At 51.1% G+C, this 25,957-nt stretch overlaps 1 protein-coding gene across 1 annotated transcript in view; it reads left to right on the top strand.

Moving 5' to 3' along the window:
- Positions 1–25,957, top strand: part of ZSWIM5 (zinc finger SWIM-type containing 5) — a 103,116-nt gene that overhangs the window by 54,294 nt on the left and 22,865 nt on the right. Inside the window, 2 exon segments of the mRNA XM_052800392.1 lie at positions 16,449–16,805; positions 25,606–25,754. Coding sequence (XP_052656352.1) covers positions 16,449–16,805; positions 25,606–25,754 — 506 coding nt within the window.

The raw sequence follows: 25,957 nt of genomic DNA, 5'->3' as shown, positions 1-25,957 counted from the left end.
CAGTCAAGGGCTTTCTTCAGGAGCTGGGTGGTTGAATAACACTTGAAGGAGAAAATGTTTGTGCTGAGCCCTCATGCTGGATCCCCTGTTCCGAACAAGCCTTGCAATTGTCTTTATTTTTTGTATGTCTGTCTGCAGAGCGAGAGCGATAATTAATGCAGAATTGCTCTCCTGGGTTCTGGCAAAGCCAATACTAATTTTCCGAAGTCAGCTCAGAAGTACTGAAAGAGCAGTTTTAGGCAGGGCTGCAGGTCGAACATTTCTCCATTTGGCTTCTGCTGCTTTGATTGTCAAATATCACTTGAAGCTTTTCAGTCAGCATTAAAGTGAAAGCATCAATCTAAACTGGGGAAGCCCTGGACATCAGATGATTACATATTCCAAAAAATTACCTTAGCTTGACCTTGGAAGAGGGGGATGGTCAGCATCAGATTTATATATTTTTAATGCAGCTTTTCATTTTTAACTTCTTTCAAACGGGCTTTTTTCCTTTATAGATCTTTCTTTCTGCAGTGTTTTGCAAATACACCAGTCATTTCCTAACAAGCCAAACAACTTCAGCCTGCTCCTTAAAATACCCCTGTGAGGCCCAGAAGGGACATTATCCCAGCTTTGCAGTCGGGGAAACCAAAGCCCAAAGAGGGTGAGAGCTTCATGTCAGAGGTGCCAGGCAGTAGCGATCCTCATTACAAGCAATAGAAACTGGGGTTGTTTTCCGCGGCATTGAGTCTACAGCCCCTGCAAGCTGGGTGGAAGACCACAGGCGTTTGGAGAGCTGAAGCTCCCGTCTCACCCAAGTGCCATTTCCCAGGAAAATGCTCGTGTTGGAGAAGCACCGGGGAGTTTGATGGGAGGGTCTGTGTCCGGGACCGATGTGGGCCGGGTGGGTTGCTGCCACATCACCTCCCTGGCTGCACAGAGCAAAGGCGAGAGGGATGCTCGGAGGAAGGGTGATCAGAGGCTGCCAGCCGGTGGGGCTGGGGAGAGGTGGGCGTTTTTGGAGGGGACCTGGGTTGTTTGACGGAGCTGAGACCACACAATGGCTGGTGGTTTCGTGTGTCTCTGGAGCAGAGGGGGGTGATGAGATACATACCGTTCGCATGCCTGTGCTCTGGCTTGATGTGGTCTTGCCGAGCGAATCAAAGCTTTTGCTTTGAAGGCGGCAGAGGGGGGAAGGGACTGTCTTTGTTCTGCTCTTTGGAGAGCACTGGAAATCCTTCAGCCCAGAAGACTACACCCTTCATTACCCTCTGGGTTATTGGCCCCAGATTGGAAGCATGGTTCTGTCATGTGAAGTATTTGATTATTTATACAGTTAATGTTTAACAGAGTCGGACTATTAGAATTAAACAGGGGATGAGCTTCCAACTTTGCATGGTTAAGGGCTAATAAAACTTCTCTGATCCAGTGTTGTCCTTTCACCAGAGGGGATTTTTTTCATTGGCTTTGGAGTGTTAAAAAGAGATCTCCCGTATTTGAGGCAGATTGATCTGTTGGCTTCACACAAAGCGAATGTGCAAAAGTGTCAGCTTAAATATCTGGTCGACACAGATGCAGGCAGCCGAAAATTTCAAGGTGAGTTTAATTGACATCTTCAGTGGCAGTAGCTGGGTTCAGCAGCATCTTGCCTTAGAGACTGGGTGAGGTCCGCAGTCTAGCCCCAGGTGCAGAGGAGCAGAACACAGGCTGGGCGAGATGGACTGCAAGATGGAGGGTAGCAAGAGGCTGGACCGCCCGGTGTTGGCTTTGCCACTTGCGCCAGCCTCCACTGCATTGTTTCGGCTGTCAACTTGCTGCAGGAAAGCCTGGAAATGTCAAGTGGTGATGCTTCGGTCATCGCATCTTCCAGGCGTGTTGCGCTGGGATAGTGTTTCCCAAGTGTTCGGCATGGGGATTGCAAAGGTGTGCCTGGGCAGCCCCTGGGGCTGGCGTGGTCCAGGGGACAGTAGGAGAAGGGGACGATGGTTGAGGCTGGCTGAGCTTAACAGAGCCTGCGATGGGATCGATGTAGCAATGGGTTTGGTTCATTGCCCAAATCCAGCAACATCTCTTGGTGGCACAGAGGTCTCAAAGCTGCACTTCTTACCAGTTACATGATTGGAGACGGTGATGACACTAAACATGGGTTTTCATACCTTTATTAAGGGGAAGGCTGAGGAACAAGGGTTTTGTGGCATCCTAGAGGTCCCGCAGGGTGGAGTGGTTGCGACTGCCCCAGAGGTTTCCCTAGTGTTGTTGCTCAGCGTTGCTCGCTTATAAATCAGGTTGATTTTTAGTAAACCACCAGGACTGAAGGCAGCAATGACTGCCAACTCGCCGCTTGTATTTTAGGTGTCCTGATTATCTGCTGTGCGTTTTCTTTCCCTCTTATCTCCCACACACTCCTGCCTGCACAAATGCTGAGTATACTGTGAATGTAATTTGCTTCTACTTTGGCCCAGTGTACCGATGCGACTGATAACTCGCATTGTGCTGGTGACAGCCATTTTTAATCCTTTCCTTATGACTGGATAAACAAGGGGGAATGTTCGAAAGCAAGGCTTTTGGAGCGGCTGTTGCATGCGTGGAAGATCCACAGATGATGTTTTGCCTTTGCAAATGTACATCGTGAGCGTGATGGGAACTCTGCTCCTCGTCGTCCTTCCAACCATTTCTCTTCACTGTAGATGATACAGGAAACTACTGAAGAGTTTCGTGCCTCCAGTTCCACCTGCGAGCATCACCTGCTTATTGGCTGGGTGGAGTGAGACTCTGCTTTCAGGTCTCCTGAGAAGTGTTGGTCTCTCCGTCCATTTGTCTCTAGGTTTAACGGAGTGGTTTCTCTAAAGACAGAACTGAATTGATTTTAAAAGAATACACGTTCTCTGCAAGATGTCAAGGTCACGATCCATGAGAGCAGCCTGTAGACAGATGTGTTCATCACTAAGATGCACTTAGCTTTTATTTCAAAATTTCTATTTTTATTTACATTTCACCTGCTAGGTCTCAAATTTGGTGCTTCCTCCCCTCGAAGACGTTTGAGCCCTCAACCTGCCATAGAAGCCTGTGGGGTTTCCATCTCCTGTGGAGGAAATGCACAGTGTGGAAATCGGCGCCTAGGGGAAACAGCAAGTGGAAAGTGTAATCCAGTGTAGAAATATTTATTTTTTTTAAAGACAAGTGGCAACTTCCTGTCACTCTGCTGTCCTGCGCGCTCCTCATCTATTTCAGATTTTAATAAATTTCTTGTTTATCTTGAGGAAGCAAGTTAATAAGTAATAGCAATTGCTCTTTAGAGAGGCTGCTGAAGGTTGCAATTGTTTTAATTTGGCGTGTGTGTTGTCGCAAGGACTGTCTGTTGTTGAGGTGGGTGCATCGGTGTCAGAGCCAGTAAAATATGACCGTTCCCTGCATGCACACGCGTTGGGTGTAAAGTCTTGCAAGTAGGTCTCCGAGCAAGGGCTCGGGGGATTTAAGCTGGTCTTGCTGGGAGCTCTGGGGCTCCTGTCTCCTTTAGCTCTGGGTAAGTTTGAAACCCAGCATGACTGGACAGACTGGACAGGGAAATCCCAGTGTTGCTCTTCCAGGTGAGCATCGTCACTTGATGTGTGGTGCCAGTCAGGTCTCTATGTGCCAGAAACCCACAGCTGCTTCCTTCAGACACCCACCTGAGGTGATGCTGGGTTCGGTTTGGAGGTGGCCTGGCCCTGGGCATCGTACACGCCCCTTCTGTGGGAATGTGGAGATGATGGTGGAGCCTGGCTGTGTGTGCATCAGGGTGATGTTAACATCACCAAACAACTAAACCTAACTGCTCAGAAGCCCTGAGCCATGACAAGAACAGTCGGATCTAATTAAAATGTTAGGAGCTTTGGAAGGAAAACCGAGTTTCATTTCTGCATCTTTCTGTGTGGTTTTGAGCTCATGCTTGCATCTTCTCAAAGTGCCTCAAAGGCTTTTCCTGTGACTCCACAGGTTGGGACTTTTCCACCCCAAATGGTTTGATGGTTGTTGTTCGTTGGCATGCACTGTGGGTCAGCATCCTGGTGGGGGCTTGCAGGAGTCCAGCAGGTGTTGAGATGGCACCTCCCAGAGGAGAAAATACCCTCTGTTTTATCTCCTGGCTGTTCCTCATCTGCAAAACCCAAGCGTGAGGGATACAAAATGCCTGACACGCAAGTTGATGCAGCAAACTGTGGGAGTTGCTCAGCAGCTGGGGGAAGCGGGGTTAGCAGCATCCAGCCTTGGAGCAGGACAGAATCCACCCGCATGGATCCATTCTCAGGTGTCATCTTGGCGAGGGCGACTTTCCCAGCATCAGCCCTGATCCCTCCTCATTACAGCAATTTAGTTTGCAACTATGCGCCATATTCAGCCTGGCAGCTGCGGTTCCTGGAAAGCTGGACTGCGGGAGTTTACCCAAAACCTTGCAAATATTGCAGGTTGAGCCCAAGGAGGTCGCCTGGGGGGGAAGGCAGGGCTGGAGGTTTCCTTCCAGGGGAGGCAGTGGCAAAGCATGGGCTCCTTGCATCCCTTGCCCACTTCTTCCCAGCCGGCTGTCCCCCTTTGCTGCCGGACCCCACTGCCTCAGTTTCCCAGCCGGCTGGAGAGGGACCCTGCTCCTGGCTCAGCACGGGACGGGGACGGCAGCGGGTGCTGCTCTCGGGGGAGATCCCCAGTGGGGTGCAGCTCCCCAGGTGTGCTCTGCCATCTGACCGGGAGAGAGACCCCCAAGCTGGGACGTGTCACCCACAGTGTGTGGCTGCTTCCCCTTTTCCAGGGACATCTGTGGACCTTTTTTCAAGGGTCAGGGGAAGATTTCCCCCTACTGCTTTCTAGTCTCTAAGTGGGAGCACCATGTAATACTTGGGTTATGTGCTAATTAGGGCGATTCCTAAAACCCTTTGCTGAGATTGTGGGTAAAACCATCTTCTCTCAAAGTACCAGCTTCCCTTTTCAAAGGGAAGAGAGCAGTCAACTCCCCAGTTGCTCATCTGGTTTTGCTTTTTACTTCGTTTCTGTCCTGTTATGCTGAGCTCACTGTGTTTTTGGTTGCTTCCAATTCCAAATTGAGATAAATCTGCTGATAACCCTCTGGCATGTGTGTTGTCTGCTGCCAGGGAGCCCTGCCTGGATCGCCCCATGGAGGGTCAGGGCAAACCAGGAGCTGCAGGAGGCTGCAGGGTTGGGGTTTCACTCTGGTGAGGCTTTCAGGTTGTATTTCAGCTAGCCAGCAGATAGTTGGCTGGGATATTGCAGCCCTTTTTCCCTTTCCCTTTCCCTTTCCCTTTCCCCTCTTAATTACTGAAATAGGTCTGTGGTTAGAGGAGCTGGAGACTTTCCCTCCACTGCCAGAAGGACCTGATGCCACATAATGGGAGAAAACCGCTGCTAAATGTCTCATGTTACACTTTTCCCCTTTCCCTTCGGTCCTGTGTATTTAGTGTTAACTGCACAATATAGGTTTCCTTTTGTTTTAATTGTGATGAATTCCAGGGAGAAAGAATGGATCGCTCCCTCATTTTTCTTTCTACTGTAGCCCCAGCCATCCCGATGACAGGTCTTGTCATTACGCGGTGTCATTCTAGATGTTTGCACTGCACCAAAAGCAAACGGAGGAGCCTGCAGTCTAGGCTGTGGATTGAATAACAATGTTTTTCCAGCAAAAAAATCTGTGAAGTTTTTAATCAGAAACACGAGTTTTGCAGAGGCAGCCTGTACGCCACTCCTGACCCAGCGAAGCAATGTGTCACGTCTCCCTGGGTATCAGCTTTTGTGACCCTTTGTGTTTCTGAAGGCTGCAAAGCCACGGAGTCATCTTGACTTGAAAAGCAGGAGGGCTTGTGTTTTCGCATGCGCAGTGGATCCTCTGGGACAGCTTTCCAGTTGCAGGCTCCTCGCTAAAGCAGAGGTTGGTGATATGTGGCTGGGAGCTGCTGGGGACAACACATGTCTGGAAGGAGAAAGGGTAGCACTGAGGAGCTTAACATCACTGCACGGGAATCTGCTTCTTGTGAAGTGCCTGTGTGCTAAAGATGGTGAAAACTGCTGATGCAGGAGAGCGGAGCATCTTTGGTAGGCATCTGTCTCCCAACTGCCTTCCTTTCAAGCAAGGAGAGCTGCTGGGGAAGTGTCTGCTCCGCAGACCTCCCGCTGCTTTCCTGACTGCTCAGAAGGGTCATGTGAAAACTGATGTGATCAAAAGGGGTTTTAAAGTGTTATTTAAAGTGTGATGACTGTTCTGCAGAGCATTTTTCTCATGTAGAATTGGGTGATTTGACTGCTTGTCAGCTGTGACCCCAAACTTCACTGTGGGGTCTCACCGGAAAGGAGATACTGGTAACTGAGAACTTGTATGTGGTTGCCTCGCTTGGGTTGGTCTTGTCCCTCTTCAATTTTTCTTATAGTGCCTGAACATGCTGCCTTGCTGTTGCCCTGTGAAGTGTGTTGAGCTTTGTGGGCGGTGGTGGATAGTGTATCAGGGATCCCTTTTGTAACACCATTTTTGGGGCTTGGGGAAATGGCCGTGCCCAGGAGATAGCAAGGAGTCTGGCTGCTCTGGCACAGCCACCAGGCTCCATGGAGCTGACTCTAGTTGTCCGAGTAATTTTGGGTGTGATGTATAGTTTGGTAGGACTGGAGGATATGCAGCAAAAACCTGGTCCTTGTGGAAGAGATGGAAAACTCATCCACCAGCAGGTTGAGTTGGGCTTGGGAGCTGCCAAAGAACACTTGGATGCTCTGCAGGTCTCTCCACTGTCAGAGCTGGTGCTTCTCAGATACCATCAACGCACTTCACGCACATGATGGATGAAAGCCTTGTGACCCCCGCCAGGGATGCGTGTTAAGTGCTGACATCCCTCCTGTGAGGGACCAACGGGGATGGGAGACTTCAGTGTGCGGGCAGGACTCTTGGAGGAAGAGTGCAGAGCCAAGATTGAGATGTGGGAAGCACGACATGACTTCAGCAAGCGTTCCCCCCTCCAAAGTGTGGTCCTGCTGGAGGTCCCCATGTAGCTTGCCCTTTCCTGGCTCTATGCAGAGATCCCAGGGACAGGAATCATTTGCTTTCCCCAGTGCAATGGGGCAGATGTTACACCTCATGATGCAAAGTCCTCCAACCTCTCACTAGATGGTTCCTCTCACTTTGTAGCTTATAGGTTGAAAGCAAGCTGGAAAAAACATTTTTTCCACATGAAGTCAAGGTGTGTGCCTTTCCTTCACTTCAATTTTGCTGGACGTTGAAATTCAGCATCAACCTTCCCAAGCTTGACACCACCCCTCACCTCCTCTTCTGGGATTGCTCTGGTCAGGGTTGTCACCAAGGGCTGGTGACCCGCCCAGCCACTGGCGTGCAGCAATTGAGTGACTCCCTGTCCTGGAATTAAAAGTCCCTTCCTTTGGAATAATTAATACTCTCACAACGTTTCCCAAAATGATTCTGGAATGAAGTGTCCACAGAGGAGGCTGATCTGGAATAGCAACTGCTGAATAATTTATTCTGCAATGAGTAGTTAATTTCCCTATATGGAGCAGCCCTAATAAGCTCCAAAATTTAAGCTTTATTGGTTTGGGGGTCAGGGGGAAAGGAAACCACAAAGTTTTTGTGAGGCTACTGAAGTGAGCTAAGCTGTTTAAGTATAATATTTCTACAATATAATAAATGTTTGGCTGTAGTCTCCTTAGTGAAATTCAATAGCAAAAAAACAAAAAAAAAAGGGATGGGTTTATTACAGATGGGGGCTGTAAAAGTTGGCAGGAGAGGGGGATCGTCCTGGTGCCTGCTCCTGGGGTCGGTGCCCAACTCCTGAGTGGGGGATGGAGAGCAGAAACAGCAAAATGGTGTCATCTCAAAGATTTTTCCACTTTGGGGGAGCAGTTTCAATGCAGAGCGAGCCCTTTTCTGTGCTTAAAAGCGAGGTTTTCAGAAGGAAGTTAATTGACCTTTTCAGCAAATCTGTTACTGAGGCCATTACCACAAATGCTATTGAAATGCTTCGTAAATATAACGTTCGTTTAACAACATTGCCAATAACTTAGAAAGTCAGACTTTATCCTCCCTTTAAAAAAAAAAGAGCTATTCTTAGTGGAAAAAAAGTCTTTTTTGGGAAGAATTTGGAGCAGATTTTCGTACTGAATCTAGGCTGCCTCATTCCCTCAGAAGGCTTCTGAGGGCCAGGAAAATTATAACTAATAACTTCCCTATAAATTGTAGAGCTGCTATTTTAAGGTCTGGTGTCTCAGGGAGGATCAGGGTGGTGTCCTGCTTCCCTCCATGGCTGCATGATGCCCTGGTTTGATTCTTTCTGGTCCTTGTTAAGCTGGCTGCTGGTCCTGCCCCATGCAAAACCTAAACGTGGGAAGAAAACAAGTCAGGAGGCTCTCAGGCGTGGTTTTGCTTTTGATTTTCCATATTGGTGTGTTGAGTTTGGGTTTTGGTTTGGAGATGGCCTGCTCTGGAGGCAGCTTTAAGTTGCAAAATATACATTGAATACAATTTATCTTTGTGTATTTGGAGACAAAATCCAAAGCTGCTCCCCAGCCTGAGGCTAAGACCTGGAAAAGCTGCCGATAAAGGAGGAAGGCTGTGTCTTGGAAAAGCAGATCAGTGAGGGGAGCAGATCCATAGAAAAGGATGTCCATGGCTCTGGAGCAACTTCTTCCCTGACCAGAGGGTACCCAGGGATGAGCCTTTAAGCCAGGAGCAATGGGTTAAGGGCTATGGCATGGGAGATACTTTCCTTTTAGGGATCGGGATTATGTTTTTGTGGGGCTAAGAGTTATGCGAATTGCCACATGAAAAAGACAACGAAGGGAAGAGTACTGCTCCGCTGGCTTTTGACTGCGGTGAAGATCAGTGATCCCATCGTGGTGATGCTTGCATGGAGGGATAAGAGGCATTTCCTAATTAAAACCCTTTTATGTACTAGAAGCCAGCGTCTCAGCTGTTGGAAATCTGGGTGGCTCCATTGAAGTCGGGAGATGACCCCAGCTCAGCCTTGCGTGTGAGTTTTGGCATCTCCCATCGGTTTCCTTGAGGCAGCCAGGGTGGTGACAGCCCGGAGCTGGGTCTTCTCTGTGGCAGCCTCGACTGATGGGATGCACAAGCCTGGAAGCTCCAGAAAAAGTGAATTTCCTCCCCATGGATATTTTCTTTCATGCTTGAAAACAACGCTGCATCTGTTGAGAAAACACCTGAGCTATAACAAGGAACCACGTTGCTCCTTATTCAGATACAGCCGCTCATGAATGCAGAGAGAAGAGGGATGCTTTTGAGATGGTCACAGAGTTGTGTTGCTTTTTCTCCCTTGATGTAGAGATGGTGTGTTCACCACTTCTACCAAAAAATGTACCGCACATCCTCATCTTTCTAATTTCTTAAAACCATGAGAAAGCTCTTTGTATTCAAGCTTACCATAAGATATACTGTACCAGTAAAGAGCAGAGACTTGACAGCATTTTGCCACCAGTTATTACGTGGGCAGGATGTTAGCTGCAGTGAACTCATCCTCTCTTTAAGCCCTTTCTATTGCTTATGCTGCTGCAAAAAACGGCATTCAGGTTGGTTTTGTCTTAGATCTGAACTGCTAACAGAGGAATTCAGCTTGCAGGGCTGCACCTTAGCAGAGGAAATCAGTCTGAGCTTTAAAACTGGTTGTATTTCTTCCTTCTTCCCCCAAACCATATGTCTTTGGAGCAAGGGTCGTGCGTCTGGGTAGATTAAAAGCCCATTTGCTGGCGGGCAGCAGAGTGATCTGGAAGGTGATGCCAGAAGGGGGTGGTCTTTGCTTTGGGGCTGGCAACAAAGACCCCCAAAAAATGGGTCTTCAGGTTTGGATGGGCACCAAAGAGCACTCCAGGCTGGGGAGAAAATGGGGGAACAGTTTCGAATATTTTTGGGGAATGCCACAGATTGGGACCAGTCATCTGGAGCATGGCCTTGGTCCAGCCATCCCCTGAGCTGGGTAGGGGGAGGAAAAACCCCTCCATTTCAGACTCCTAGATAAACAAACACCAGAAATCTCGTAAGGGTAACAATGGAAATCACTGGGAAATTGAGTTAATACAAGGGTGTCTGTGTAAGTGAATGCTTGGGACAGGGAAATGGCTTTGTCCTTTAACTCTAGTAATGCTGGAGCAGATGGGAAGCGTGGTGCACTTCACGTGTTAGCTGGCTCAGATAAAGAGCAAGGCAGAGGCTGGTCCTCTTGGCTGATTAGAGGTTAACAGGGATAGAAACCAGCGGATTGACTCTTCATTTGCAGGAGGTGGTGTGGGATCAGAGCAGATGGCAGAGAGAGCGTCCCTCCAGCTTACTCAGCTGCTCAGAGGAGCTTACATCTCCCTCCAGCACAAACAGCCCCACTTGCATCTCCTGTGTTCACAGCTGCAGCTCGTGCTTCTTCCCTGGCCTACCTGGAGACACAGTATTTCTTCTAAACCTGTGGTAGTTGGTGTCTGAGGCCATAGGTGCATGTGGGGATACTTGCAGGCATGGTGCATCCTCTCCAACTCGGCCGCATCCCTTTGTTATGGCTCCTCCGGCGTCAGCTCAGCTCCTTACCAGGGGTTTTTAATGGTCTTTGTTAGCTCTGGGAAGGCCAGAGGTGCTTTTCCAGGGTGGTAATGACCAGGCAAGGGCAGGAGCATGGTGGGGACTGGGGAGGGCTGCGACGGAAAAACATACAGCAGAAGAAGCACGGCTGTGTTCTGTGAGCGTGGCAGCATCCTCCCAGCCAGCCATCGCTTTCCTCCTTCATCCCTGCTAAGGTCTTGCTCAATGGCAACACCTTTGGCTGCGATCACAAAAAGAAATCGCTTTGGGGAGGAGGGAGGATGTAAACTCATACCAGCTCTGCTCATTGACTCGCTGGAAGCCTGGATTCCCTATTTTGCAAGGGAGAAATGGCAGTTGAATCAGTCTTACCCTCTTTCTTTTTGTCTGCCAGCGCTCTGAAAAGGCACATTTTATCTGTGTGTGACAACACCTGCCTAGGGTGCCTCTCATTGAGCCACGCTGAATCAAAAGAGCAACAAGAAAAGTGGGTTTAATTGCACACATCTTCAGTGGAGTCTTTCTTGCACTGGCAGCACAAAAGGCCAGCCCTGCGCTGGTTGAATGGAGCCCGGGAGGGCTGGGGCTCGCTGTACTCTCTGTTACTATCAGAGGCAGATGATTCACTTTGCTGGAGCATTGTCATGTGCAAATGAGTTCATGAGCCCATCTCCTTTCCAACTGCAAGGTCAGGGACTGAGCAATTGTCAGCATCAGCCGGCTGGAGGAATTGATCTAGAAGCTGGAAAGCTTTGCGAGATTTTACTAACCTCTGCTTCCCACCACATGAGCACACCGACACCTTCCTCCCACGGGTGTTGCCTACATTACAAATATTGACTGATTTTAAGTTCAGGTTTAGAAAGCTGCTGTTTCAAGGCACGGAAATGTGACCGACAATGGCTTATAAATACCACTCGGTGCAGCAATTATTATTCATTGCTAGTTACGGCTTTCACACAGTGGAAAAACAAATGGTTTTTCCACTAGGAGCTGGAGCTGTAGTCCGTTTAATCACTAAAGAGCTTGGAATCATGTTAGTTTAAAATACCTTTCCACTGTGGTTTGGAAATTAAAAAAAAAATATTTGGTCATGTTAACCTAGTGTATATGACTTGCACGGAGAATTTCAGTTTACCTCGTCTACATCTGCTGAGCCCCATAAATATCCGTGTATTTGTTCCTGTTCGGTTCTGCAGAGCTCCTGCCTGCCTGAAGGCAGAGCTGCCCAAACACAGATTTGAAATGGGGTTAGTTTGACTAGACGTGGGGTCCTGGGAGCCGAGCACCAGGCACAAGAGCAGTGAGGAGCTAAGCTGCTGTCTGCTGCAGCCACCCCTCTCTGGCTGGGATGCAAAGGCATGCGGATAGCCAGGTGTGGGGGTGAGTTCTTCAAGTACAGGGTCCAGCTGCATCCCACCAGCGGTCCTTGCTTAGGGGTGGATGTGGTTGCACGTTTCCTTCTGCAGAGCTGTTCCTTGTCCCGCTTCAAGGTTTCCACAAAGACCGAGAAAAGCCTGCAGAGGAGGCAGAGGAACCACAGTGACATGAAGAAATGCTCCCCGCATTACCCATGCATTACTGGTCCCCTCTTCTTGTGCAGCAATGCCAGTGCAAGCAACCTCAGGTGGTCTCTGCTGGCCCAGGGTTAGGTCCTAGAGATGGCTGCTCTTGCGTGAAGGCTTCCTCCCTGGCAGGATTGCACTAACGCTTCATGAAAGGCAAGTGAGTGCCGCGCTTGGGAAGAGCGAGCTAATTTTTCCAAATGGCACAACTTTGCAAATGACAACTGTGACTTCTGCCTGGGCTGCAGTGTGAAATCTGGGGGATGGCTGTGAGCAGCAACTGCCAGAGGGAGCAGAGCTGAGCTCTCGAGTTCCCGGCTAGTGTTGTAGCTGCGGAGTCCTCCTCTCCCTCTTCCTCCTCACGAGTGTTGGAGGGCCCTTGATGACACAGTTATGAGAATGGAAGGGGTTACGCCTGGGTTTTGCTTGTTTCTGGGGTTTAAATTTCCACCTGTGGTCTGCCCATCTCTGAACTTCAGGTATTTCGTTGTAACCAGCTTGAACATTGGCTTTACCTTCAGTGGTTTGCTGGAGGACCCAAGACTAGGGTCTCCACAGCCGTCCTGCTGGTGGGTTGGAGCTGCAGGACAGGGTAGTAGTTTCTCCTGGCGGGTGGCTTGTGGACATCTGGGTTAAAAATGCCCAGCTGGAAGACTCTGGCTGCTCTTACAGAACTGGAAGAGTTTTCAATGCTCCTCTTGGTTGAGTAGGTTTAGAGATCAAAGAATTCTCTGTCTTGGTTAAAGATACTTCTGTTGAGGCCTTAATGGTCTTGTCTAAATAGTAAAGTCTCTTACACTGAATCTCCTCCTAAAGGCTTGATCCTTCGTAGCTGTTTCAGAGCCAGGGATGTTTTGTGGATCTGTGCTTCTCCCAGCCTACAGACAGGAAAGTGTTGCCCAGCTGATGAGTTTGGAAGTCCCATTGGTGTGGAGCTCACGAACTCCCAGAAGACATTTCTAGGGTCTGTTTTAATTTAAATCAGAGGTACAATGTCCTGTGGCACTAATGCAAGGTCCTTGCTCTGGTGTTTTGTCCCTATTTGATGGGTAAGTGGGATTAGGACGGAGATGTGCTCATTGTGCCCTGTGTGCCTGTAAACATTTGCGGCACCTTTCTGTGCTCTTTCTGGGGCAGGTACGAACACTCAGCTCTTTTTGCAACCTGGATCAGAGAGACATGCACTGGGGACCATCTGTGGTAAAAGTAGGGAGAGGCTGTTAAGGGGCAGGGAGGAGGCGATGTCATTCTTGGGACAAAGCTAGGCTCTGATGGGGTGTAATGAGTCTGTAGTTACAAAGATGGTATTTAATTATTTCTTTTCCATGGTTTTCAAGCCCTGGCACTGTCAATTTGCTGGCAGCAAATCAAACAGCAAGTTAGCTTATGTTAAGGAACAGAAGATGAAGTCCTAGATAAGCACTCGGCTGTAGGAATGTCTTAACTTGAAACATGCAGGGGGTACATGATGGAGAGCATATTTTTGCTCTCAGCGCTATCCAGACCCCATGTCTGCGGCCAGGGCTGTGTTTCTCTCTGCTGGAGTGCCAGTATCGCCTGCCCGATGTGCTTCTAGGATGCGAGATGAACAGAGCGGATGGTACAGTGACAGCTGTCCTTCTCCAGGGTGACCTGTAGCCTCTTGGTGACTGTAGCATCAGGGTTTTGTGTGGACCAGGAGTGAGTGCTTTGATGGATGGTGGAGTAACCACACCATAACCTACCTTTTAACCACCACTCTTTTCTGGGACAGTGATACCCATCATTGCTGAGCTGGCGTGCTCAGTATCCATGGGTGCTGGGGTGCAGACCTGGCCACAGAACAGGGTGCAGCATGGTAGCTGCAGGCTGACCTCCTGTTAATATAAATATTCCCAAATAATGCCTCTGTTCCTGCCAGCTCGTCTCTTTCCCCCTCTCACCATGTCTAATTTCTGACTAAGCCTTTGATAAATGTTTTGTATAGAGTTCCTAGTTTATCGTAATTAGACCTGCTGCCACCACAGCTAAAATCTAAACCAACACTTGACTTAGGGCTCAAGTGCCAGATGAACTTGGCAGCTGCCAACGAGCTGAATGGTCCTGTTTGATGTGCAGACCCCGGCTACGAATTGCAAGGACCGGCTCTCGCAGCGGATGGAGGAAGCATAGCTTTTAGGATGCCTGAGAGCCACCTGGGAAGAATCCAAACGAATTTCCTCTGTCGGGGGGCCAGATTCAGACCACGGTTGATGTATTTTCAGACTCACACCTGTCTGAAACAGGTCGTTTGGTTAAATGAGTTCCTTCAGCCTTACACCAGTTAGCCCGAAGTGGGGTCTGGCCCATGATCTTGCTAGAGTAAGCATTTCAAGGCAGTGTTTATAGCTAGTAATTTGTCTTAGGGAGTTTTATATATATGTGCGTATGTGCCTATGGGTGTACATAGGCGTATATACATACATTCTTGCTCAGGAACGTGGTTTCCAATCCTTTTAACTTGTTCAAAAAGTAAACTAGGGAGAAACTGGCAGTGAGTTGGAACTGCCTGCCAAGCATCGCAGACCAGAGAAGTGGTAAAACATAAACACTTTGGAGTTTATCCTCAGGATTTATATAGTTTGGCTGCCAGGGGATGGACTCATGGCGGGGGCGGGGGGTGTGCTCGTCAGCCCCGTGACCACGCTGCTCCTGCGGCGCCGAGCCCGGCATCTCCGCCGCCGCGCTTCCACTCCCGGCAGTGTGTGAGCGAGAGGGTAGTGTGGGGTTGTCCGTCCCTCCCTTCCTGCTCCGCTGGCCACGTGGGGTGGGTTTCAGGCGATGGCAGCAGAACAGGTCTGCTTTCCCCCTCCCCTGCACTAAAGTAAAAACAGACCTCCTTGACGCTTAATCAGATTTGAATGTGGTTTTTGGCGTGGCTTTAAAGAGACTGGCAGTGAATAGCTGGTTTTGATGCCATTTATTAAAAACCTCTGGTAGAATTTGTCTCGGAAAGGCTTTGTGAGAGCTGGCAAACGCACAAGGGTTTGATGCAGTTAATGTATTTTAATCTTCACCCCCCCACTCCTTCTCCTTTTCTGTCGCTAATTGTAGGGCTCTCAGCTGTCTGCCGCCTTCTCTGGGGGACGGCAGGCTCCAGAGGGACCTCTGTACAAACACGGGCTTAATAAGGTTGCAGTGACATGGAGAAAAGTGAGCATCCTCTTTGGGGAGAAGGGCTGGGACAGGTGGAGTGGGGCGCCGGGTCCTGGGTACCACACCAGGCTCTGGCATGGGCGCACCGGTTGGCCTCAGCCATGTTAATTAACTTCCTGGTGCAGCCTCATTCTCCTCAGATGAATGGGGGAAACAAAGATGTCCCTTTTCCAGGTGGCTGGGCAAATGCAAAGTGCTGGTGTTGGACCTCCTGGGAAGGGCTCCCTGGGCTTTCAGGTTGAGGTTGATGGGCATCCAGTCTTTTCTCACTGACTTGATCCATCGCTTGCTTGGTGCATCCACCTTCCTTGGACCCAGAGGACCTTCCGAGCCTGTTTCTTGCTCTTCACCTGTGTTTGGGACTTGTCGTGGCTTGTTTTTCATGGTTTGTGCCCAAAGGCGCTGCACCCCCTCGTAGCATGGCAGGGGCAGTCGGGAGCACCATAACGCTTGCGTGAGCGATTTGAGCTGTCCCTGCAGCCCAGTGCGTGGATCGCACCAACAAGTGGCTGGCTCCCTGGCAGCAGTATTTCAGGGAAAGCTCAAGAGCTTGCAGGGGAGCAGCAAATACTGTGGAGATCAAGGAACAAACAGTTTCCCCTCAGCCCGCAGTTCGGTCTGTGCATTGCTCCTGTCCTTGCTCCTTGTTCCCGCTGCATGATAGAGCTCAGAGCTGTGGCCATGCCCTGGTGCGCTCTACCTGGTTGAGGGACTGAAGTTGGAGTTGCATTGCATTTGATTTGTGGGGTTTTTTGTCTGCCTCATCAAAGAAAAGAAAACCTGGCCTTTTTCTGCCAGCCCTCACTCACATGAGTTGCAAATCCGGTGAGAGGGAGGCGTGGATGAAGATGACTCCCAGGAGAGAAACAGTCTGAGAGACTCTTAAACAAATGGGAACTGAGCAGCTTTGCTCTTCCCCTGAGGGTTTGGCTGTTAAATAAACTCGCCAATGAGTCTGACTGCATATGTGTGTTGGTGCAGAAGTGTGTTCATATGCGGGCTGGGTGTTGCTGGGTGTAAGCCACTAGGATGGCATGCGTTGGGTGGTGCGCTCCTTGACATAGCGATGCAAGAGCAGCCTTGGTTGGCCTTGTTCTCCTTCCAGAGTTTACATGGGTGGTCGTGGTCAGAGGGAAGCTAACGTGGCCTTTCCCTTTTCTCCTTTCCCTCTTCAGGGTTCCACCTCAGTGGGACGGTAACAGAGCCGGCGACTGCAACAGAACCAGAGATGACCTACAAGGTGGCCATCAGCTTTGACCGCTGCAAAATCACCTCCGTGACATGCGGCTGCGGGAACAAGGACATTTTTTACTGCGCCCACGTCGTGGCGCTTTCACTGTACAGGATCCGCAAGCCAGACCAGGTCAAACTCCGTCTTCCCATCTCAGAGACCCTTTTCCAGATGAACAGGGACCAGCTCCAGAAGTTTGTTCAGTATTTGATCACGGCACACCACACCGAGGTGCTGCCCACCGCCCAGAAGTTGGCTGATGAGATCCTGTCATCCAACTCTGAGATCAACCAAGTGCACGGTAATTCCTCCCTCCTCCCTGGGTGGCTTGGCACTGATTCATTCTGCATTTACACCTGGGGTGGTGGTTTCACACTGATGGTGGTGACCTTCATGTTGCCACATTTGTCTGTTGCTGTACAGAGAGAGGTGGCAGTGTCAAAGTGACGCTAATGTATGGGTGTTGGAACTACATTGGTGTTGGCCATGCATCCCGGTTCTGCCCTCTGTTCTTCTTTATGTGTTTATCTGTCCAACACTGGCTTCAACAGGCAAGAAAAGGCAGAGCAGACAGGCTGGCGGTGCACAAGACACAGCTCAAAGTAGGATGGAGAAGCCAAGGGTGGAGGAAGGCAGCACGTTTAGTCCCCAACACAGAAGGATGTGGTGCTGGGACCCTGAGGAATGGGAGGTGCAGTGGGGACATGGCTCCTCCAGCATGCGGGGACATGGTGTTAGCCCAGCCCTGCACGTTGCTAAGTCAGATGCGGCTGAGCTGACGAGAGATAAAGCTTTAATCTCCATGGGCGTTAATTTGCCCATAATAAATGAGCGCCGCTGTCCTGACCTACTACAAAGGCAGCAGAGATGTGTCCTGGGGCTTTGTGTTTGGAAGATGCTTTTGACTTCCTCCCCTGGAAAGCGCTGGCTGGGGAGTGGCACCCATCCTAGCCCTGCTCCAGTTGCCCCCTGGTCCAGGAAGTGGCCCAGGCTCCCTGGGGAGTTGCCCTGACGTTCCCTTCATCAGCCCAAGTCGGGTGCTCCCGCTGTGTCTTTCCAAGGAGCCCAGGAGCTGAGGTTGCCCAGGGTCTGCAACAATGAGCCGCTCCCCACCGCGCCTGTCCCACCAGCTGTAGCGCGGAGATAATAAACACTTATCTGCCACGGAAGGGCGTTGTGGGAATTAACACATGCCTGTTAAGTGCTCCGAAGATGAAAAGCCCCATATGCAGCCTAAAATAGGATCTGAACTGGTTGAATCCATGTGTAGAGGTGAGGCCAGGGGTCCACCTCCAGCGTAGCAATGATGGCAGTTCTGATCTTAGATATTTTCCCCTCCCTCTATCTGGTCATTCCTGCTCCTACCTTGGGAGAGGCTTTTGTCTACTCCGCTGGGCCACATCTGTTGCATGTGTGGTTATGCTCTAAATTACTGGCTTTTGGGGGGGTTTCCCTCATTTTTTGGCATTAAAAAGAATGAGGAGCTGTGGTACTGCAAGAATATGGTGAGGTCCGTTCCCTCCCTGAGCTGATCCACTGAAGCTGAGGTTGGGCAAGATCCCTTCTTGGCCATTGTTTGAGGCTGCTTTCTCCTAAGCAGATTGAAGAAAAGCTTTTAAGGCTCTGAATATTTATTGCTCTAGAGTCAGCAAAAGGCTGGTGATGAGAGTCTTACAAAGATACAGATGTTGGCTCCAGTTCAATATCTGCCTCTTGTTTTTACAAGTGGTTTTAAAAAAACAAAGCAAAAATTCTCTGTCCCTTCAGACTCGTGCAAATTCACACACTCCAGCGTGTGATTTTTGAACTGACAGAGACACGTTGACTTAGCCAGCAGAAGGTGGCACCTATCTGATACCCATGTGGCTGCCTAGCCGGGGTCACAAGTGAGTAAACGCCTCTGCAAGCAGAACAGCCTTGTCTCATCCTGGGGGAGGATGCAGATCAGCCTTAGGATGATGGGAACATCTGAAGATTGTTTAAGATGATCTAAAAGTCAGAGATGTTGCACCCTGTGAAAAGGAAGGCTCAAAAAACCTCACATTTAAGTTCAGAGTGATGTTGCTCAGGGCTTCAGCTCTTGATCCTGGACAGTGTCACAGGCTTTGCTCTCCTTGTCCTGCCAGTGAAGCACAGCCGCAGTGCGACTACATCGCAGAGCTACTTGAGCAACGAGCCCAGGGTGAGGAAGGGCTGCAGGCACATGTGGCTGTATATGAGAGCGCAATTTTGGGGCCTCCAGTTGAAGGGGATCCAAATTTTTCCCCCATCTTGCCCTTCCCAGCTGGGGTTTGTGAATTCATAGAGGGTCACTGATCCTGGGATTTGAAATTCTTCAAGATATGCTTTAACAGAGCTTTATGGGCTTCTGTGCGCATTTCTTGGCCGTGTCTAGTTCAGACCCTTGGGGTCACACCTTCGTTCACCTTGGGGTTGAGGCCAAGGTGGCTTTTGAGAGGCCAACCTCTGCAACCCAAACAGTAACCCAGTGTGTGCATTGGACACCTGAGGTTATTACACCTTGGAGCAAGAACAGCCTCTCCAGAAATCCTTTCTTTGTTCCCCCCCGTTTCCTCTGAGGAGAGGTCTGTTGAGCTTCAGATCAGCATTGGGTCTTCCCCACCTGCCTCTGGTCACCCAAAGAGCTGCTACTTCCATGTTGATGGTGAGCACGTGGGATGGAGGAGCTGATTCTGTACCTTGGGAGCGCTCTGCTCCGAGATGGCTGGGGAATGCTCCTTGTGCAAGGGGATCGTCAGGTTTTGTAAAATAAGGCTTTCAGGGCTGCTTCTTCTCCCCCCTGCAGAGCCTGAACAGCAAAGAAAACTACAGGCCATTGTCTGGTGCGCTCATCTCAGGGAGTCAGAGCTTTGTTCCTTGCTGGAGTCTGTAGCTGCGGGCTATGCACCGCATACCGATCTTCCCGGCTGCCTTCCTAGAAGGAAATGCAAACTATCCAGTAATGACAGAGTCTCGGAGAGCAGCCAAGGTGCTCACGTGTTCTCAAAGGATTCAGTCCGAGCAGAGAGCCTAGGTGTGCCTGCCGCTCTGCTCCCCACTTGACCTCTGCCTGCTTAAGTGGGTCACGTTTCTTGTCTCGCAGCTGGCTGCAACGGGCAGCGGCCTCACAGCGAGAGCATCTCACGTGTCTGACACCTCCACGCTCGGCGTCTGAAGTGGCAGCTGGAGTGAGGAGACCGGGGTGGGTTTCAGTGCTGCTGTGCCCCCTCCCTGAGTATGTTCCTGCTTGGGGACAAAGTCAGCGGCATGACTGTCCGGCACAGAGCAAGGCTGCGAGGTTGTCATCGTGCCAGCAAATGTGACTCGCAGCTGCTTGACCTTTCCTGGTGGGGTGGCTGCTGGGGGCAGCCAAGACCTGCAGCTGGAGAGCTTGGATCCAACAGCCAGGCCTCCGACAGAGCGAGGAGCATCTGGTGGTGGCCACCTTGGTACCCTGCTCCCTCCGCTTTTCCATGAGCATCAGCCCAGGGCTCACATTGGTTTGCAGTGGGGCCAGCCAGGCTCAGGGGAAATGCAGGCTGAAAAAGAAGTGGCTCAGGGCCAGCAGCCATGGTGGGACGTGCTGGGGGTAGGTGCAGCTTTGCCATTGGGGGGATCCATGCTCTACCACCACGAAACACGGGAAGAATGTGTCTTTCTGAGGTGCGAATGAGGAGCAGAGAGCGATTTCTTTGGTGCAGTAAAGTATTGCAGGGAGGGCCAGGAGGTTGTCGGAGAGGGCAAGGCTGTGAAAAAGAGCTGAAATGGGAATTGTAGGCAGAGAGGGAGATTTTGGGGGCAAAAGAAAGCAATGTGGAGGAGGGGGAACTCAGAAGCACCAATGAGTCCTGACAGCAGTGCTGGGTTTCCTGCTCTCACAGCGTGGATCCAACATCCAGCAGCAGCGAGTGCGCAGGGTCCGAGCCATCCAGCAAACTTGGGAGGTGGCATTCGTCTCTTCTTGTGTTTTGGTTCATGCTTGTAGGGAATTATTTGAATTTATTTTAGGAGGAAGACAGGATCAGTGCGGGGTGTACAGAAGGAAAGCTGCTGTCTCAGATGCATCCTTAGAGCCCCAATTGGGATGTCTGGGCTTTGGAGGCAAACGGATTCTTCCTGAGAGCAAAAGCAGTCTGTGGCCAAGTAAGGAGAGGAGGCTGATGGAAACCACTGCAGGACCAGAGACAGTGGTCATTAAAATCTTTAATTAGAAGCTTAAAGACAGGAGAGGCAGCTCTGAGGACTGACAGTGCCTGTGGGCCCAGAAGATTTGGGGCTTAGAGGTATCCTTCGTGCATCATCAGTGAAGTCTCACCCTTCCTTGAGTAAGGAGCACGAGGTTTTGGCAGGCCCGGCGTTTGCAGCTTGGTAACTCACCTTGCCTGAGCGGCGCTTGGGCATGGCAGGGAAAGCTGCTGCCCTCAGCCCAGGACATGTGGTTGGGGCAGTCTGTCTGCCCCATGGAAATGCCAGTGGGTGACACGCTGTCTGTGGTGCTCAGCTGATGCCATCAAAAGGCTTGGGATGCTCTTCTCAGCCAGAAGTGGGAATAGCCACAAAACCTCTGCTGTCTCACAGTGCAGGGGCAGCTCCCTCCAAGGAAAAGCCAGCGGAGAGTCAACGTGAATCACCAAGGGGCCTCTGTGGTCCTCCAGGGTCTCAGGAGCTTCCTTGGAGGAGAGGACCTTCAGAAAACTCTTAGTGGGAATGGTCCCTCAGGCTTTGGCATGGGAAAACCAGATCTGCTTATGCAAAAGCCATAAGGAGCCCTCTGCCTCATCTTTTCACTTTTGTCCCAGATGTATTCTTGACTACCTTGAGCCCTTCCTTCAACTTCTGGGCTAATACTGTCCTTCATCCATTGGCCTATCTTGCTTCTTGTGCACAGCGAGTTGGCTGCCAGGCTGGCCGTGTGGAAAGTCCCTGCCTGTGTGTCCTGTCACACTGAGCCAGGGCTAATGTTTGAGGAGTCCTCAGGCAGTCTTTAACTTTGAGGTCATCCCATGACAGCATCTGGAGGGCAGCACCAGTAAATCTGTTTGAAATTCTGCCTTCCCGCTGGGGAGGAGGAGAAGGTCAGGTCTCCAGGGGATTCGTGTTCCTGGTTGCTGAGCTGATGTGAATTTAAGGGGAAAAAACCCACACCTGAGTGCTGGAGAGAAAGTCTCTGCTGGCAGCAATTCCCCCTTGTCTTGCAGAGTTGCTGGGGTTGCTGAATGACCCTAGAGCACACGTGTGGCACTTGACAAGCAGCTTCCAAAGACATCTGGACCAGAGAGCTCCCAGCCACCATGCTGGGAGCCGGTCCGGTTTCACTTGCCCCATCACTGTCAGATGGGTGTGAATCTTCAGGCTGCCCTGGAGGCTCCATCCAACCTTCCTCCCCATGAAAATAAACCAGGAGCCTTGGCGGAGCTTGACTCCTGGCTTTGCTGCTATTTTTAATCCCTTGTTAGAGTTCATTTCCTTTCTGGTGCCTGGTTATTTTCTCTCCGAGGTTTTCTGCTATTTATTTATTTGTGCGTGTCCTCCCCACCCCCGCCCTGAGCTGTTCCTTCACGTCTGTTTTCTCTCTGGATGCTGGAGAGGCAGCCCGGAGGCATTCAGCAACGCCACCACGTGCAGTCATGAGATGGCCCTTGTGAACCGCTGCCACGACGGCCAGCCCTGCTCTGGGCGGCTGCGGCTCGGCCGGCTGGCAGAGCCCTCCCTGGCACCGCTGACCCTGGGGCCAGCACGGCCAGACCCCGAGCCACCAGCGCGTGCTGGGCACAGTTGGCTGAGACAACCGCGAGGGAGATGCCGGGGTGGCCACCTGCATCCCTTGGTTGCTTTTGCCATCAGTTTATCAGCTCCAGGCACTGGTTAAAAATAATAATTATCCCTTTTTCTTTGTGTTGCTGCTCCTGCTCCGGGTGAGACGCTCTGGGAGTGCTTCCCACGCCACCCAGCTGATGTATCTCCCCTTCTTGGATTCAGGAGCTTGGGTTTGGGATGCGCCAATGCATTGGCATGACCCACGAGGTCCCACCACCTCCTCAGCCCTGGAAACCTGCTGCTTTCCAGTCCAGGAGCGCCTTTCATTTTCTTCATGTTGGGCAGCTAATTTCTGAGCAAGGCGTTGAATTTTCCATGCCTGGCTTCGCTCTGTTTTCTAATTTGTAGATTTTTCCAGTCCTTACTTCTCAGTCTTTGTATCTGCCTGGAGAAGCCTTGCTTGGCTGTCAAACAGTTAAACCCTGAGCCCACAGCGAGGGGGGGGTCTTGCTTGGAGTGTGATGGATTGCATTTTTATCTCTGTTTCTACAGCCAGTGTAAACGGGCTGGTGAAACACTCTTTCCACTCAAGATGTGCAATGGTGTTTCCTTAAATCTGAATCTGGCAGGACCAAAATCCAGCACATCTGAAACAGGGCTCTTTGGAGCAGGAATGCTGCTATATGAGAAATGTGTTACGCAGGCGCCGGGCTGTTTTACATGCCGTTCCCTGCTCCTTTGGAGCCGAGACATGGAATCGCTCATTGGCTGCGTCACGGCATGTCGCTGCTGAAGCCCCTACGGTGTGAATGTTGGCAAGGGGAAGTGGGCAAATCCTGCCATTAATATTTAAACCCAGCACAAATCCCGTTGTTTGCTCTTAAATGTTTATCCATCTCCCCAGCGTAATTGGGCAGCCTGTTATCTGCCGGGTTGCATTGCACGTGTGGGAATCTGCTATTACAACCCCCTCTCTGAATCTTTTATAGGAGAGCAAAATACATTTACAAGCAAATTTGAGTTTTATTTGGAGGCGCGGGAGGCGCGTTACTAATTTGGCTGCGGCCCGAACCCCAACGTGCGAAGTGCTCAATGTGTTGCGTGGGAGGGAGGAGGTTTTATTTAGCTGCGTGCTTCTTTCCTTGCTGCTTGGGCTTTCCATCACTAACGCTATGTGTGAGCAGCGAGCGCTGAGGGTAGCCCCGGGAACCCCAGAAAAATGCAGCCACTTTTTGCATCTTGCTAATTTCTCCACCTTTATCTGTCACAGCAGCCTCTGTGAGGGACCAAGGATGAGCTGAGCTTAGGCGGGATGGGTCACCCCAGGCATCCATGCCCTCCTGGTCCCTGTAGATGCAGCCAGGTGACCCTATAGAGGCAGCTGAGATGACCCGGCTGGTCTGGATAGCTGCAGCTGGGAGCGGCGGGTGGGATGGTGGGGAGGAGGATATTAAGAGTGTGATCGTCTGGGATACCCTCAGCGATGGGGCCGGATAAGCGCTCATGGTAGACAGATTAGTCATCGGTTCCTGATAGGGGATAATCGCTGGCTTGTCTGCTCTTTATCTGCGAGATAAGGACTGGGTTGGGGGATGGAGGGAAAAGGCATGGAAAAGCTGAGATGGCCAGGATGGACTATCCCTGGCGTGGTGGTCCCTCGTGGCTTACAGCAGGGCTGGGCCACCAGCAGTGGGGAAGCAGGATCAGGGCACGTGTGGGGCTGTAGGTGAAAGCCCTCATGCTCATCCAGGGGCCGTGATTTCCTTTCTGCTGCTTCAGCTCCCGTCCCAATTATGTGGTTGTGTCGACTATAAATTATTCTGCAGAGGGGGCAGCAGCATCCTGTCCCTTCAGCATGGTGCAGGCTGCATCTAGAGCTTGCTGGAACCGCTCTTGGGTAGCGACTCTTAGCAGAAGTTAAAGGAATTTTGTAAAGGACTTTAAATACAAATAGCTGTATCTTACCGGGTCAGGAGTGTTCTCAGCCTTTGCCAGAGGAGCAAAACCCCTCGGGTTGATGTCCTCTTGCTTACAAGCCAAAAAGAGACAGTTGCACTGCTGAGCAGTCATGCTGGAGCTTGATTTTCATGAATTGCATTTGAGCTCCTGGTTCAGCAATGTGCAGAGCAGCGGGTGTGTAGCATCCCGAGCTGTTTCTGCATGAAAGATGCAGATGTCTGCTCCCCAACCAGATCCCAGTTGAGTGGGGAAGACATCATTAAGATTTCATTGGGAATGTGTTGGCTACAGCATCCTTTGGCTGTCCGTGCAGCACCTGGCTCTTCCAGTGCTGACCCCCTTCCTCACTCAAGAGGGAGACGAGATGGGAGAAACAGAGCAAAGTGGAGTGGAGCATCCTCCAGCCACGCTGGTCTCTCCCTGAGGGTGTTCCCTGAGGAGTTTCTGCAGAGCAGGACTCAAAAGCAGGGAGCTGAAAAACTGAGTTTCTGTTCCCTTATGCGCTCCTGGCTGCTTGCTGGAGCCGTGCTGCTGCCTGCCCGGCAAGCCTGGGAAGCCAGGGCATGGCTGGGTGGTAGGGCAGCGCTCTGGCGGGGGGGAAATGGGAATTGAAAGGGGCAAGGCAAGGGGAGGTGGATCTAAGTTGCTGTTTAAAGCACTTGTGGGGTTTTTTTTTCTTGTTCTCTGGAAGATGATATACAGCCTGTGAACACACGTGTGTGCCTGGCAAAGGCCCTGCTCTGGTCACAGTTTGCTCTTTGAAGGATTATTGATCCTTTGCTCTTTCCAGCGGAGGGACTCTCCCAGGCAGGTACACTGATGCAGAGGGGCTCGTCCCCCATCCTAAAGCGAATGAGGGGCAGGACCAGGTGTTTAACCTGGGGCTCTGGAGCCCCCAGGCAGTGGTACCTTTGTTAGACTGCTCCTAATGTGTGGAAGGGCTTGCAGGAATTGGAGCTTTATTGATGCTTAAACAAACTGGTGATGTGGAGCAGGAGGAGGAGCACCCCGGGCGATCCCTGGAGCCAGGGAGTGCTCTGGGCTCTGCAGCTGCACTGCCTGCACCCCCGGGGCTTTGAAGGAAGGCAGGTCCCTGCTCTTCCTCAGCCTCACTTCACGTGGGGTGCAGAGGGAGAGGGGCTAGGCATTAGCCCTGTGGTCAGGATCCCTCCTAACGGCTGCTGCCACTACCATGGAAGGAGAGCATAATGCTGCCAGCTGGGGCTCATTGCCTGGGAACCTGGTTGGTTTTCCCTTGCCTGAGCTGATAAAATAGGGGTGGGTCCACATAAAATAGAAGTAGGTCCACTTCTTGCTGGTGGGACTGCTGACCTTGCTGCTATAAACACAGTTGTCTCTTTTCTCCTCCCTCCCTGTCCCCCCAGGTGCTCCCGACCCCACTGCTGGGGCCAGCATCGATGATGAGAACTGCTGGCACTTGGACGAGGAACAGGTCCGAGAGCAGGTGAAGCTGTTCCTATCTCAGGGAGGGTACTACGGCTCGGGGAAGCAGCTCAACTCCATGTTTGCCAAGGTGAGGAGGAGCCAGCTGCTCTCTCCCCTCTCTGCTCGGCATGTCACGTAGCCGGCAGCTCGCCGGCTGCCCTGGCAGGGTGCCCGTCACAGCTGGGAATCTCTGCTCCAGTGCCTTCTTGCCCGGTCGCAGAGCAGGCGGTTGTAATCCAGGCTCTGGGTCAGGCCTGGGTTGTCTCACCCGCTCTCCTGGCAGGTCCCTTC

This window comes from Harpia harpyja, chromosome 11 (assembly GCF_026419915.1).
Source record: "Harpia harpyja isolate bHarHar1 chromosome 11, bHarHar1 primary haplotype, whole genome shotgun sequence".
Taxonomy (NCBI): Eukaryota; Metazoa; Chordata; class Aves; order Accipitriformes; family Accipitridae; genus Harpia; species Harpia harpyja.
The sequence above is the reverse complement of the archived record's forward strand: the minus strand, read 5'-3'. Positions and strand labels throughout refer to the sequence as shown.